The following is a 15,520-nucleotide window of genomic DNA, read 5'->3' as shown; positions in this document are numbered from 1 at the left end:
TCAGTGTGACCCTGAGCTGGTAGCTGAGGCCCGTTTGCCTAGAGTAGGGTTGGAGTCCCATCGCTCCAGCCCAGCGGGGTTGGGAGGCTCCAGGAAGGTGTGTAAAGTGCTGGGATGTCAGGATCCTGGAGGCGCTGTCACCTCCACCCTAGGGCAGTGTTCTGCACCCCCTGCTGCTGGCTGAGTTTCTCCATCCCTTGGCAATAAGACAGACTCTTGTTTTCACAGCTGGTCGATCGCCCTCGTGTCATCACCCTGCCTGCTGGCTGGGCAGGGTAACTCCTGAGGTCACCACCCTCTCCAGCCTGCCTTGGGCTTGGAGAGTGAGGAGGAGGGCGAGGGACGTCTGCTGACCCTGAACATCCGCCATCCATCATCCCATCACTGAGAGCAAGTGAGTGGCATTCGGATTCCTCGGTGTCTTCCCGTCTGTGTGTGGAGAGGCAGAAAGAAGGGAAGAGAATATCTCCAAAGGGGGATTTCATTTGCAAACAGCCCCCAAGAGCTCCTCTCTCTTAGACCAGGCAGGGGCTTCTCCAGAGCCGTCTCCAGTGTGTTTGGAAAGGTTCCAGCAATGGGGCTCCCAGCCCTTCCCTTGTGGGACACTGGTCCCCAGACTGAGAGTCTCTGAGCTGGGCCAGACTCTGTGAGCTGCTGAGCCTGGAAATCAATGGGGAACGAGGAGGGCCCTGGTCTTCCTGTGCTTAGGGTCTCTGTGACTTTGACATGGGGAATGGTTTCCCAGGAGAAGTCCGGACTCCTGGCTTCTGTTCCTTCTCTAGCCTGGGCGGGAGAGTGGCCTGGGACGTCAGGAGGGGGCTGCTTGTCCAGAGTAACCGATGGTCTTTGGGACTTACGCCATTGCTGAAAAAGGATGAGACTTCCTGGCTATTGCAGCAGCAGGGATTATGAGGGGAAAGGTTGGGAGCAGATCATGCAATGAACTCCTGCCCGTGTGTGTAGATGGCACTCCCTGCACTCCTGTGGGGGCAGAGGGTGCGGCTGTGGTTGGAGCAAGGAGGAGGAGGGACGGAAAAGGCCCAGGAGTGAAAGGCTGCCTTGAGCCCAGACTCACCCCTGCTCCCCGCTCGATTCCAGGATGGCCAGGCTCCTGCGGATGTTGCGGAGGAAGGCTCTGCAGGTGGCCCCAGAGCCTGAGGGAAGCAGCTGCCGTCTTCCCAAGGGGCAGAGCAAGCCCTGCGTCCCCGCTGGCGGGGAAGCAGGTCCCGTCCAGGCCAGACGGCGGAAGTGCCCGGCCTTCTGGAAAAGGACCCCGGCTCCCGGCGCAGGCGCCGAGCTGGGAGAGGCCCCGACCAGGCCCCAGTGGAGCTGGCCCAGGCTGCGGTTTGGCAGACAACACCCAGCCCAGGAGGGGCGCCGGGCAGGGTGGCTCTGGGGCTGGTTGTGTGGGCAGCAGCGGCCCCAGGAGCCCAGCCCTCCTTCCCATCAGGAGGCGTCGCCCTGCCCGGTCTCTGAGGCCCTTCCAGCCCCCGCCGGCCAGGAGGGGGAAGGTCCCTGTCCCAGCACCGGCAGCTCAGCCTGGGACAGCGGCAGCACCTGGGCCTCTGGCAGCAGCCAGGCCGACGGGCGCCACTGCTTTGTTCCAGGTGAGGAGCCAGGCTGGGCTCCGGGAGGGCTGAGGACGGGATGTGAACACCCTGGGCCCAGACGCTCTCCCAGGGGTACGGGGGGGGTCCCCAGCCCAGATGTCTGGCCTGAGCCCCGCGAACCCCACGGACAGCAGCAGCCATCACACAGCTGCCCCTTCCGCACGGGGACCTGGGGGTGGGGGCGTGAAGAGCTGCTGCCACTCTGGTCCTTGCTGCTGCGGGCGGGGGGAACAGGCACCTCCCCTGGAGTCCTGGGCAGGGGAGGGGGGCTCTGCTCTGGGCTTCTGCAGCTGTTGGGGGCTGAAGGCATCCCTGAGAGGGGGGTTTGGGGCCTGATCTGCCCTGGGGGCCTGAGGTGGGAAGGGGGGTCTTGAATCCTGCTCTGCCCACCACACCCCTGTCCTTCCCTCCCTGGTGCAGGGACCCCCCTGGATTCGGAGCAGGAGGAAGGGGTGGACATGTCCAAAGATGAAGCTGCTCTCAAGGTCATCCGAGAGCAGCTCCAGTGCAGAGATAAGGTACAAATGTTCCCCACCTGGGCTGCAACCAAGATTGCCCTGTTCCTTCCCAGCATCCCCACCCCCTGCCGAGGGTCTTGTCCCTCCTGATCCAACACCCCTAATGGAGCCCTTTTACATCCATTATGTGGGACCCCCAAGATGGGGGTGTTTATCCCACAACAGCCGAGGTCGTCTCCCCCGACAGGCACTGTCCCAGTTCCTGATCCTGCTTGCGTAGGAGTGGTGGGGGATTTGGACAATCGGCGGGTCCCCACAATCCCCCATTGAGGCCTGAGCCCTGGAGCTGGTGTGGGTGGGGCAGGAAGGTCCCTCGCTAACAGGTTCTCTCTCGCTATACCCCACTCCCGGTGGGTACAGGATGAGGGGCAGCAGCTCCTGTTCCTTCAGGCCATCTACCCCGCATGTCTGGCTGCACGGGAGAGAGGGGAGGACACGCTGGAGCCGCGCTGCTGCAAGGCGGCTGTGGTGAAGAGGATCGTGGTGAGTGAGACACGCCATACGGCAGCTGGAGGGGGGGGGGCATTGTGGGGCTGGGGGGCAGCTGAGAGTGGGGGACAAGGAATCACATGGTCCCAGCTTGGTCGTCGGGATGGGGCTGAATGGGGGCAGTTTTGACAGGGAGGAGGAGAGAAGGGGATTGGGAGTGAGCTGGGCAGGAATCCGGGAAGAGGGCAAGTTGGATGGGCAGGAAGGAATCGGGGGAGCGGGAGGTGGTGGGGGATTCTTCTGGCCATGTGGGGCACTGGCTGTGTCATCTCCTCACTGGGAGGTGTCAGTCGGGCCTGAATCTCACATGCACCTTTGTCTCCTTTGCGTCTCACAGGAGCTCATCGAGGAGCTTCCCGATGACTCGTCACCCAGCGCCGTCCTCGCCCACTCCCTGGCTGCAGTGGGCAACCTCTGGTACCGAAACAGCCCCACCCCCCCACCCCGCCAGCTCCCCTCACCCCAGTGCTGCTCAGGCCCAAGGCTGGGAGTCACCGTCACTGTCCCTCCCAGGTCACCTCCCAAGAGTGGCGCCTCTGGCAGAGATGGTGGGGTGGGAAGGGTCACTCTCTCCTGGTGGGGCTCTTCTTTTCACTCCCATAACATGACAGGGGCCTTGGGGAGGGGCTCATTCCCGGGCTCAGATACAGGAGGGGCAGCAGGCTCCAGGGAACAGGAGCTATTCCTGTCCTGCCACTGTCTGTCTCGGACGCCTTGGCCTTGTCATTCCCAAGCTCAGTGCCTCTATCCCTGTGGGTTGGTGTCTGTGTTGGCGACAGTCCCACCCCCGTACTGCACAGTCTAATACCAGCTCCTCTCTCTTGCCAGCACCATGAAACCTGCCCTGGAGCCAGCCCTAGAGACCCACCTCTTGCGAGCTGCCCTTCACTCCTTCTTCACCCTGGGCACGGAGAAGGACACCACCGACATCCAGGTACCTCCTCCTCCTCCATCCTCTTACTTTTCCAGAGTGGTCCTTGGTCCCTGCTCCCTTGATTCACTGGAGCTCCAGATTTAGGGGTGGGGTAGGAGAGCTGGAAGAAACTGCAGGGTTGGATCCTTGCCTCCAGCAGGTTAGAGATTGCCCCTCCCTGGGGGATTTCTTTCTTTCTTTCTTTCTTTCTTTCTTTCTTTCTTTCTTTCTTTCTTTCTTTCTTTCTTTCTTTCTTTCATAAGCCCTGTTTTATCCAGAAGCCCAGCTTCCATCCATAGCAACTTGGCTGTTTCATACTCTTCTGCCTACAAGGCCCTCTGCAAAGACCTGCTAAGCTCATGGATCAAAGGTCCAGGGGTCATCAATTCTTGCGAATTGCCTGCAGTGGGATGTGAAGGAGAGAGGCCAGGAGATGTGTTTGGGAGTCTCCCCAGTGCTTCCCAGAGACCCCTCTTCCCATCCTGTGTCAGGTGTAGGCCCAGGTTTCCTAACTCTGACCCATGCTTTGCAGGCTCTGCACAAAGTCATCCCAGAGGTCCTGGATGCCATGCTGGGGAACCTGCTGGCAGAGTCCCCAGACACAGACAGACTCCACTTCATCTTGGAGGTGAGCCCCATTTCACCTGAACTCTTTGGAGGACTGGTAAGGAGAGACTGGAAGATCCATTTTCTACTGTGTCCTCCTAGCTGGGTCCCCAGTGGGCCGTCCTTGGTTGGGGAGGTCAGTGCAAGCAGTATCAGGTCCTTCCTTCTTGAGGGACAAAGGAAGGAGCTGGGACTTCAAGCCAGAGCTCTGCCTGGTTCTGCTGAGCACTAACCACACGGCTCCTGGCTGTCTTGGGGAGTGAGAGTCTGAAAACCCACCTTTCCCCCACCCCTCCAACACACACACCCCATGAGATTTGGGAGATGGTTCTCAGAGAAGAGGCACACGCTCCTTCCTAGAGAAACAGGAGGATCCCAGGGAATCAGCCCTTCCCTCTGATCTGCTCTGAAATTCCTGGGGGGATTGTGTTCTCAGTCACTCCCTACATCCCCGCAAGGATTTTCGAAGCAGGGAAGGGCCGAGGGTTCAGTCTCCTTTCTGGTGAACTGTTCAGGAATCAGGAGTTCTGGGAGGAGGGGACCAGCCCCGACCCCGAACATTGTCCCAATCTAGAGAGACGCTGACAAGTTGTGACCTGCAGGGTACAAGCTGCATCCTGGGTGAAATAATCCCCTTCTAAAGCTCTGCCACCAAGGCCTCAGATATTCCCCCCTGCGCAGAATGTCTCAGGCCCCTGGGGCTGGGGGCGTGGGGAGCTCATTTTCAAAGCAGGTGCACCTGGCCACTGAGTCTGACCTGCCTCCTTTCCCCACAGAATATCAACTTGTGGGTCGTGTCCAGGGTGTCGCAGGAGCGAGCCAGGGCCATCAGGAGCAGCACAGCCCTGCTGAGATACACAGTCACCCTCCCTGAGTTTGACGTAAGTGAGCTCCGACCCCAGCTTGCTGGCTCCAGCTGGTGGCGGGCTGGCTCCAGCGGGCTGCAGGATCTGCTGCTGCTGGGGCTGTGGGTTAGGAGGGTTCTTCATGGGGAGGCAGAGTCAGAGCAGGGACTGAGCTAGGCTTGAGTCAAGTTCTTCTTGTCCTGGTTCAGTGTTGCCCCTGGGCCTATAAGGGGCCCATGCTCCAGTCCCTGCTTGGCATCCCAAAGCAGCTCCGGGCTCCCTTGGCAGCAGAGCAAATGAAGGGTCGATCTCAAGCTCCTCTCCCACAACATCTCCTGCGGAGGAGCTAAGGGGAAGGAGCCCTCTGGCCCAGGGGAGCTGACAGGAAAATGCTGATGGAGTCCCCTCTCCTCTCCCTTCCATTAGATCTCTGCCGAGTTCCCCAGGATGGGTCACCATGTGGCCCAGCTGGCTCTGTTTGTCAGCGATCCAGACAAGGACATCAGCCGGCAGGCCAGGGAGGGGACTTACCGGCTCTACCAGCTGCTGCTCCAACAGAGGGGTAAGGAACCCAGCTGGGACACAGAACCCAATAGGGGACTGAGAGTGACCACAGGTGGATAATGGGACCCCAGACCATTTCTCTCAGACTGACCCAGGCTGAAGGACAAGTCTCTCTCTGCCTCTGTTCTTCTCCACTCCACTGTGGAGCCACCAATGGGATTGGAAGGACACAGAAACTGCAACCAGAATGAGGAGAAAAGTCTCTCTCTCTGTCTCTCTCTTCCAGGCCTGACCATACATGATGCAGAAGATCTCTGGTGCTATGACTGGCACCAGGACAGAAGGCTCTTAGGCTACAAGAATACAGCCAGAGTGGGGGAGGTAAGGGCACTGTGCCAGGGCATGACACAGCTCAGGGAGTGTGGCTGGCTGGGTTCCCTGCAGTGGATGCCTCCTGGAGACAGGAAAAGAGCCCACTCCTTATTTCCAGCTCAGAGTTCCTCATCCAGCAACCAGTGGGACAGGCTGGTGCTAAAGGTCCCACATTGGAACCTCGCTAGTTGCCGTGATTTGAGTGTCTTACATGGCTGCATTGCTCCGTGGCATAAGGAGGATCCCCGGGTGGGTGAGTTAATATAGGATTATGGCTTTGGGTGTCTCTCTGCTCCTTGTCCCCCTGGCTGATCCCCAAGTGTCTGAGAGGAGAGCCCTGAGTCAGTCAGTCAGGATTGCTTGATCAGACCCTTGTTTAATTCCCTGCACCCTGTAGAAGCAGAGAAAGGAGGTGGGCTTTGCCCAATTCCATTGCCGGTCAGGAAGCCGAATGCCCCAACCTGGGAACTGGGTAGGGGACATAGTGAGCTCCAGAGCTAATATGGACCACATGCGCGCCCCTCATGTCTCCAGACCCGGCCAGGGAATGGCAGAGTATCTGGACCTCAGCCACTGTTCCAAAGAAGCACATTATCACTGACCCAAGTTGCGGCTACTTGCTGCAGAAGTAGAAAATCAAAGACACCCCCCCGCCCCCGTCTCACAACTGTGGTGAGAATATCCAAACCTTCCAACACACCGTAACACAGTGCCCCCAGCCTGGAGTCAAAGGTTAAATGGGTGATTGCCACAACATCACAGAGGAGGCCCTGGAGCGGCTCCTGGATCGACAAGGGCATCGACAGAACGCTGCTCCACAGACGCCCCGTGAGAGAGACTGTGTGAGCTTGTCCCGCCTCCCACAAGCTGAATTGCTGTCGCAGAAGAAAAGTCTCCGAGGAGTGTCTGGGATGGGGACTGGGCCATGAGTCTACTTGTCCTTGTCAGGCTGCAGGTTGGATTCCCTGTGAAGAAACCAAGGAGATGCAGAGGCCATTCCCAGCAACGAGAGAAATCACTAAGCTGCGGGGAAGAGACCTTTGGTCTCTCAGCTCCAACTGCCTCCCTATCTCCCCCCATATACACTCCTCTAGCCGCTGAGATGCAGGAGATCTCTCTGCTGGAAGCAACACAGGGTCCCCTGTCGTCTCTGTGCCCTGCACAGCAGAGTGGGCCTGCTCACACACATTAGAGATCCATTTCCAGCCTATCCTGGCCCCTGCCATAAATTGCCCTTCCGAAAGAGCCACTGGAGGCTTTGGTCCCTCAGCATCTGCGACCTTTTAATAAAGGGGCTTCCCTGAGCCCTGGGACCCTGAAAGCCTCCTGGGGAATGAACTGCCTTGGCCACAGCAGCTCTCTTCCCCGCCCTTTGGGGCACTAGATGCCATTGTACCGCCAGGACTTGGAGGCTGGCTCTGGGCAATCTGCTCGAGTCCCGTGTCCTCTTGTTTTTAGGTCTTTGGAAAATTCTTCTCCATTGGTCAGAAGAGATCCTTCCTGCAGACAGCAGTGCTGGCCATCCACGACCCCCTGTTGCGTGTCAGCCAGGCTGGGCTGATGCTCGTCTACTCCCTCCTCGGGGAAGCACAGCAACTGATGGGGGTCACGGTAAGCAACTGCAATCGACTCAGGAGCTTGGGGTGGGGGCCAGCGCCTCATTCCCATCCTATTGCCATTCGCTGGCCCGTTCAGCAGGGCTGCCATCCTGTGGCTTTAGCTTTTGTCCCTGGGGTTACTTGGGGAAAGGTCTCAACCTCTCCCCATCCCACTTCACTGCTGCCAGAATCCCTTCTGCCCCCCGCCACCCTGCTAGAGCCCCCTCCCTGCCATACCTGGGTGGGGATGGAGGTAGGGGTGGAGAAGAGGGTTCTAGGAACTTGAGAGGTCTCCCCAGGTGGGTTGGAGGTGGCACAGCTGTCAGGGGCACCGATGGGGCGGTGGCAGGAGCCCATCCGACAAGGAGGGGGGTTGGTATTGGAGGTCACTAGAGAGGACAGCAAGCCTCCATCCTGGGCGTCCGGAGGGTGAATCCACCACTCAGACATGAGCAGTTGCTGGGTGGAAATGATGGTGCTGGTTCGAGGTGCCCTTAATTTTCCCTGATTCCTGGGGAGTGTCTCTGTCTCTGACATGTTCTCGTTCCCCTGCAGCATGAGGATGTCACAGCCAAGGTCATGGGCCAGCTTCACATCATCAGGCACTTGCACCAGATGCCCGAGGCGCTGCAAGGGCTGTGGCTCGTCTGATGCTCTTAAAGGTTCCCCTCCCTGTTCAGCAAGTCCCGCTCCCTGCTGCAGGTACTGTTCTGTCTCATTGTAAATGCGGGGCTAGTCGAAGCGGATATGGAGACCCCTGGCACTCACAGAAATTCTCTGCCCTCTCTGTGGAGCTGGTCCTTCCCTCGGCCCCCCAAATTCCTTCATCTGGGGCAGGAGCTCTTTCCCTCCCACCCATACCCCTCCCCTCTTTCCTTGATCTCAACCCCATCCCATTCCCCGTGCTCCCAGGCAGAGATCTTCCTGCCCCATATGGCGCAGAAGGACCTTTGGGTCAGGGCGACAGACTGTCTGCCCAACTGAAGCTCAGGAAGCTCCACATTTGCGGAGGTGAGGATGGGACAGAGGCTCAGGGCTAGCTTCATCTCCTGCCCTTTATTCTTCCTTTGGCCCCTCTATGGGCTCTCAGAGTCTGACATGAAGAGGAGCCTCCTCCCCCCGTGTCTCCTAGGCCCTGGGGTGTGTGACAGCCTCCCAGATGGGTGCAGTCAGAAGCTGAACCACCTCAGGGAGCAGTGGGGGCAGGTCCCTTGTCCGAGGAAACCAAGCAGTGGTAGTTCTCAAAGAGGCTGAGAGGGAAGACCCCGTTCCCTCATGGAGGTAAGAGCCATTGACTTCTTTGGGCATCTGGGTTTCTTGGGGGAGAAATGGGATCCCTGCTGCATAGCCTGGCTGGGAGCTTCCCCCATCCCTGGGACAGAGACATCTCCATCAATGTGCCACCCTTGTTTTTTTCCTAGCAGGAGACTCCCCAGAGAACTCCTCAAAGCTGTTCTCTGGGACCGTTTCTGGGAGGAGACTCCCTTCCCTCAGTCTCCAACTCAATCATGCAGTCTCTTTCACCTAACATCTCCGCTCTCCAGCTCCACTTCCCGCAGCAGGACAAACGGACCTTCAGCTCCTAAAGAACAGACTCTGACCTCCTTCTGATCAGCAATAGGGTTTCACCATCCCCTCAGCAAACCTGTCAGCCGGGCTGGACCGGATTTGGAGTCCAGGGTAGGACTGGGTTCTCTCACCGTCCCTAAGGAAGGGGACACAGAAGACCATGGAAACCCAAGAAGGGCAGGCCGAGACGAAATCAGGCTGAGGCAGAACTCCCCACGAGGGTGGAAGACCTTGTTTCTGTTCAAGACATTTTTGGACTTTGTTTGGAAGGAGCACGACCCAGGAAGGAGTGGAGTAAAGGCCAGTCATCTGGTTGGAGGGCTGAGTTCTCAGCCAACAAACTGCAAGAGTGAGTATCAGCGGGGTTGCTAGCCCAGCTAGAAAGCGGTGACACGAGGCCTGGCCAGCATCTAGCGGTGAGTGAACTCTGGTACGCACCTGCTTCCATTCTGGAAACAGCCTGGTATTGGAGAGTGGGTGGGGAGAGCAGGGAGGTGGGAGGGGTTCCTGAGGCTGGGGTGGGGAGGCAGCTGTGGGGCTGGCAGGGGAAGGACACGGCCCAGCTTGTGGGAGGGATCCTGCTGGCTGTGTCTGGAGCCCTGTGTAGCCTCTTCTGTGGGAAGTTCCCATGGATCAGTGGGGCCTGAATCTCTCCTGCTCCTTTGGTCTCTTTGGGCTTCACAGGAGATGTCTGGTGAACTGCCCTTGGACTCTGGGCCCAGCACCACTCAGAAATTATTCGCTACCTTCAGAGAGACAGGGCACAGCTCAGCCTGTTGGGTAGGCTGGAGACTCACACTTCACTCGAACACCCAACGCTGAGGTGCTTTGGGAAGCACAGTAACAAAGAAGAGATTTAAGTGAAACTAAGCAGGAGAAAGAGACAAATTTCAAACAGACAAAGAAAACAAAACATACTTTGTAGTGACTTAAACTGAACCTTAACAAGTCACAATCTTTGCCTTAGCAGTTTCCAGACTAACATCTCAGCTTTCCTATCAGACCTTCTTTGATGTCCCTGTAGGGTACAAAACCACTCTCTCGAATCCGCTGTTTTGATTGCTTCGTCTTCTGGTTTCAGACCCTCTGTTCTCCTTCTGGGCTGCCTGGACCCTGACTGTAACATCTCTCTGGCCCAGCCTCTTACACAGATGTGTGCTGCAGCCAGAACAGCGCAGGGAGCAGTGGGGACAGATGATCTCATCATGTCAGACCAAGAAACAGGGGTCCCACTGAGGCTTAGATGGAAGATCCCAGGCATGTCCTGGAGGTAAGAACCGTCCACTCTTTTGGGCACTTGGGGTTGTTGCAACAAAGAGGGGGCTCCTGTTCCATAGCCTATTTGTCCTCATGACTGTGTTTTTTTATTCTCAGAGGATGCGTCCGGGACCCTGGAGACTGTTTCATGCAGGAGGTTTGAGCGGGGAGAGATCAGTCAATGTCATGACCCATGGCTCATTAACCCGGGTGTGCAGGGTTCCTGGGAGCAGCCACCCTCCAGCACGCCACCTGGAAGCCTACGAAAAACTGCTTACCTAGGACTGACGAAGTCCAGACCCAGTTTGAGGCTCCTATTGGCAGAGTCCCAGAGCAGCTAATCGGCCCCCAGGACCTCCTTAAACCAGCAGCAGGAACAAGAAGCTGTCTGAACACCCGAGCTCCTCCCCGCCCCCTCTGGACCGTGTGTTGGCTGTTCCTGCTCCCACTCCCCAGGCTTGAATTCCTGGCATCCGGACTCGGGGTGACTCATCTGACTTGAGGTGCTGAACACAATTTGGTCTTTTGCTTCTGCTCTTCCAGTGTCCTGACCCAGCTGACTCTCGACTCCTGTCTCGTGAGTGTGGACTGCCTCTGCCCACTAGATCTGGCTGCCCATGACTCGGCCATGACACTGACTTTTCTACAATTCCTCCAGTACCCTTTTCTGCTCTCCAGCTCTGCTCTCCCAGCAACACACACTGATTCCTTGGCTCCCAGAGTCCTGCTTACCTGCTAATCAAGGGCTCAGGGGGAGAGCTTGTCTTGCCCCCTCCCCCACCACAGCTGCTTTTCCTCTGGGACTCTCTCTAGCGCAGAGGAGAATCCGTCCTGGCCGCAATTCAGGAAGTCACGGAAGGGACGGTCTGCTCAGCTCCCTCTGCAATGCCACTGCCCGAGACCATTACGAGTGGGTGCCCAGTGACTGCGCCGGCAGCTCCTTGAGAGACTCCTGGGGCAGGGTAGTCTTGTTTCCCGGTGACCGTGGGAAGCCATGCAAAGAGTGCGGCATTGAGGAGACTCTCCTGCTGTCCCAAAGGGTTTCTGTTCTCCTGCACGGTCAGACCGTGGGGCCGGCTGGCAGAATGGGGAAGAGCTGGTTGGTGATGAGTTGGAGGATTCACCATAGAGTTGGCAGCAGCTGCAAATCCTGGAGTCCCTGTGGTCGGGTTACCATGCGTCCGGATTTTCCCAGACATGTCCGGCTTTTTGGGTTTTAAATCGCCCTCCGGGAGGAATTTGTAAAACTCTCCAGAGGGCCGGGATTTCCCTCCCAATGCAGCACTCTGGGGGCAGGGGTTGGGGAGCTGTGCGCTCTGCGGGGGAGCACGGCACTGTGTCTGGCTCCGCACCCCAAACACACTGCTCTGAGCAGCAGGGTAAGGGGGCCGGGGGGCTGGAGAAGGGCATGGGGTCCCAAGGGGCAGTCAGGGAACAGGGAGCAGGAGGGGTTGGATGGGTCAGGGGTTCTGGGGGGAGCCTGTCAGGGGGTGGGCATATGGAGAGGGGTCGGGGAGACAAGGGACAGGGAGCAGAGGGGTTAGATGGGTCGGGGGTTCTGTGGGGGCAGTCAGGGGACAGGGAGTGGTTGGATAGGTGTGGGAGACCCAGGGGTCTGTCAGGGGGCGGGGGTGCGGATAGGGGTTGGAGCAGTCAGGGGCCAGTTGGGGGGGAAGTTCTAGGGGGGCATTTAGGGTGGGGGGGGTCTAAGGAGGGGGCAGTTGGAGACAGGGAGAAGGAAGGCTTAGATGGAGAGCGGGGTCCTGGGGGGGGCGATCAGGGGACAAGGAGCTGCGGGGGTTGGATGGGTTGGCAGTTCTGTGGGGGGCAGTCAGGGGGCAGGAAGTGGGAGGGAGTAGATAGGGGGCAGGGCTACAACTCCCCCCCCCCCCCGCCCCCAGAGTGTCCTCTTTTTTGAAAGTTCAAACATGGTAACCCTGCCCTATGGGCCAAGCCTCCACTCCTGAGAGTTCAGGCGAACCTCCCCCTGTTCTCAGGGAGTCTTTGGACAGAGGACTCAGTGTTTCCATCAGGCTGCTCAGTTGCAAATGCAGTCATCCAAAGGCGTGAAGAATGGAAGCGAAAGAGCAAAGCTGGACCCTCCGCTGCGCTCCTGCAATCAAGTGAGCCCAGCCTGGGAGAGAGGAGGGAAAGCTCCAAGGTGTCTGCAGGAATCCAGGGGAGGAGAAATAAATAGCTCATGATGAATCCTACAGGCTTTGTCTTGTGTGGTGAAGGGTTTAAAATGGGTCTAGTTACTATCACATTAAACTTTACAATGGCTGTGTCTGATTGAAGGGCAGATCTGGAAAGGTCAGAGGTCACTCGAGGAGCTTCAAGTCTCCGATTCTGTCCCTATTGCCTGCTTTGACCAGCTGAGCTCAGCCCAACACATCCCTCAGGTGGTTGCAGTGATGAGCTCTTTCCCCCTTTTTCTGGATTAGCCACCAGCATGGGGACAGGATACATGTGGCCAAGGAAATGGAGGGGCGTGGGGGTCTCTTGCAGAGGCATGCAGAGAACATGCAGAGTTGCCTGTTTATGCAGCTCCTCTTGGGGGAGCATGGTAGGGTACCGTGCACGCAGGGGCACCATTTCAAATTTTGGTGGTGGCTGGGAGGATAATTTCACCATGATTCAAAGGGCTACTTCGGCACCTGAAAACTCTAGTGTTTTGGCAGATAACTTAGCAAAGAGCTGACAGGAACTCTTGCCAGACTGCTTTCCGGGGAAGACAGCTGTAAGAATGGATCCAGGAAATGGTTCTGCATCTCTGAGCTGTTTGGACACTTCCAGAAAACATTCCAGATGCCAGACAGAGATCCCCAAAGTTATCCTGGGTAACCCTGAGAGACTTATGGAAAACTAGCAGATACCGCATCTCTGCTGTCACTTTGCACTGATAAACTTGGACTGTCCCAACCTGTTCATGTATTTTTCCTGCTTTCACCTCTCAATAACTTTCACAAATAAAAGAAAGAAAATTAAATAAATGACGTAGTGACACTGATATAGAGCCGTAGCGCAAACCCGACCTCCGAGTTGTCCCATTGAAATGGAATTATTCACAGCAGTCATTAAAGTTAAACATGCAGGTTAAAGTGTTTCCAGGGCTGAGATTAAGGCCACAGCTTATGAGAGGGGCAGACGCAAGAAGAGAAGAGCGGTGCAAAAACTGAAATACCACGTGGAACGTGGCCCAAACAATGCATCATGAAAAATAAACTCATCTTGTTATACAGTAATAGAGCTGGTTCAAAACGGTTTAACACTCACAATGCAACCTTTGAATTAAAAATGCCACTTTGGATTACATTGATCATTTGAAAAGAGTTCCCTTTTTAAAAAAAACATTTTGGATTTCCCTGCCCACTTGAGAGAGAACGTGGAGGTTTTCCCACCAAAACTAAACAAAAATGTGATCATTAAAAACATTTGCAAATAAGTTTGAAGAATATGGGGCGGGGGGGAACTGGTTTCTTCTTCAATTTTCATGACCCTCCCCACCCCTGCTATTTTTGACCAGTTCTAATTATGAATAAATGTCCGTCTGTCCATGAATGATAAATATGTCTGCTCCTGAAACATTTACAAACAATGGCTCTCCTGAGGAGCACTGAGGTCACATTACGCAGAAAAACACCCAGGCCTGCAGGGTTCACATTCTCAAAGAGATAAACCGCCCCAGGACGGGAATGTAACACACAACACAGCGTGACTGGCCCGTTTTGTTGTTGCTGGCAAATTGTGCTTTTTTGAGGTGGGGGGGAGTTCTATTTGAAATGAGTTCTTCATCCTCTCCCACTCTCATCCATGGGTGCTGGAACAGGGGAGACCAGGGCCCACCAGTTTTTACTGGCCATAAGTGTGAGCGACTGGATGAGGGGGGAGAGAAGGAGCGGGAGGGGGGCGGTGTTTTGGGGGCAAGGGGCAGTGTGAAGTGGGAGCTCAGGGAGAAAGGCGGCATGAGGGGGGCCTCGGAAAGGGACGTTTTGAGGGGGCCGGACTTCGAGGAGAAGGGGTGGCACAGGGGCTAGGTCACAGTTTGGGTGCCAGCAGCCCTCCCACACTTTTAGGAAGCTTTTGTCCATCTTGCCCTCATCTCAAATCAATTTGTTACAGTAAGAAAACTTTGAGCAACAAGGAGACTCAGAGACCCACAATATAACCACTAAAATCCTCACCCGCCCCAAGAGCTGGGCAAACAGAACGTTTTGGTCGCTGACAATTCAAAAAAAAGAGATGGAAAAAATCTGGTTTCAGGTTGAACAAAACTAATTTTTTTCCAAATTTTTGATGAACCAAAAAGCTTTAAAAAAAAAAAAAAAAACAAAAAACAAAAAACACAGGAACATTTCAAGGGTTGTAACTTTTTGAATTTTTAAAATAAAACTGAAGGACATTTTTTAACAAAAGATTGTTTCAAACTGAAAAATCAAAATGGATTGTTTGGAAAGTGTCTAAACTAAATGCTTCGACTTTTTAAGAACTCGGGGGAGGGTCTGGACATGAACAATTCAGCAGACCGGATATGAATTCGCAAACTGCTGAATCTAAAATAGGTTTAGAAGAAAAGTTTCGCCTAGTCTAGTCCCCACTGTTGAGGGGCATCGTAAGAGGGATCAGCTCTTCTAGCTGGTTCCCCAGCCCAAGTCTGTCTCCATTTAATGGGTCCCTCCCCCCACTCCGGTTTAGGGTTGCCAATTTTAATTGGACATATTCCTGAAGATTTTATCACATGACAATTAATCTTTAATTCCTGCAGTCTCCCGGTCATCCTGGAGGATTGGCAATGCTACTCCAGTTTCCTGGGCCACACCCGTGTCCCCACCTAATGGATCCCTTTCTCTGGGTTCCTGGGTCAAGCGTCTGTCCTCCATTAGCAGGTCTCCCTCCCCATTCTCCAGGGCTGGGTCTCGATTCCTGTTTCTGGTTCCCTGGGCCTGGTCCCCGTCCCTGTCACGCACTGCGGGGAGCTCAGATTCCTGTGAATCCTGCGGACTTCTAGGCTGCTGGGACTGATGAGTCAGCAGCTTCCTGAAGACGAGTCGCGAGTAGGCAAACACTTTCCCTCTACCTTTCCAAAGCCCACATTCGTATAGTGAGACCAGCACCCCCACCACTGCCACCACTCCACGCACCGTGAGACGATTCCAGGATGCTGGCTCTGAAACTAAAGAGAGAGAGAAAGGCCCCATGACTAAGGGACTCCGTTGAATCATCCCACTGCTGCCATGAT

General features: G+C 56.0%; 1 protein-coding gene and 1 long non-coding RNA gene across 2 annotated transcripts; both read left to right on the top strand.

The window, feature by feature from the left end:
* Positions 1-1,475: 1,475 nt before the first annotated feature.
* Positions 1,476-7,907, top strand: LOC311530245 (maestro heat-like repeat-containing protein family member 7; the record flags this gene model as incomplete). The annotated part of the gene is made up of 11 exons (XM_084646709.1): positions 1,476-1,607; positions 2,031-2,128; positions 2,489-2,611; positions 2,955-3,034; positions 3,446-3,551; positions 4,063-4,158; positions 4,913-5,017; positions 5,408-5,543; positions 5,772-5,866; positions 7,316-7,468; positions 7,902-7,907. Exons 2-11 carry the CDS (start codon positions 2,069-2,071, stop codon positions 7,905-7,907), a joined length of 960 nt encoding a protein of 319 aa, XP_084502835.1. The 5' UTR covers positions 1,476-1,607; positions 2,031-2,068.
* Positions 7,908-8,030: 123 nt separating this feature from the next.
* On the top strand, positions 8,031-9,478 carry LOC311530715. The gene is made up of 3 exons (XR_014714073.1): positions 8,031-8,157; positions 8,546-8,736; positions 8,880-9,478. It is a non-coding gene; the product is annotated as an uncharacterized lncRNA (long non-coding RNA).
* The last annotated feature ends 6,042 nt before the right edge of the window (positions 9,479-15,520 follow it).

Source organism: Lepidochelys olivacea (assembly GCF_965140295.1).
Source record: "Lepidochelys olivacea isolate rLepOli2 genome assembly, chromosome: 14".
Taxonomy (NCBI): domain Eukaryota; kingdom Metazoa; phylum Chordata; order Testudines; family Cheloniidae; genus Lepidochelys; species Lepidochelys olivacea.
This window is presented reverse-complemented; position numbering and strand designations above follow the sequence as displayed.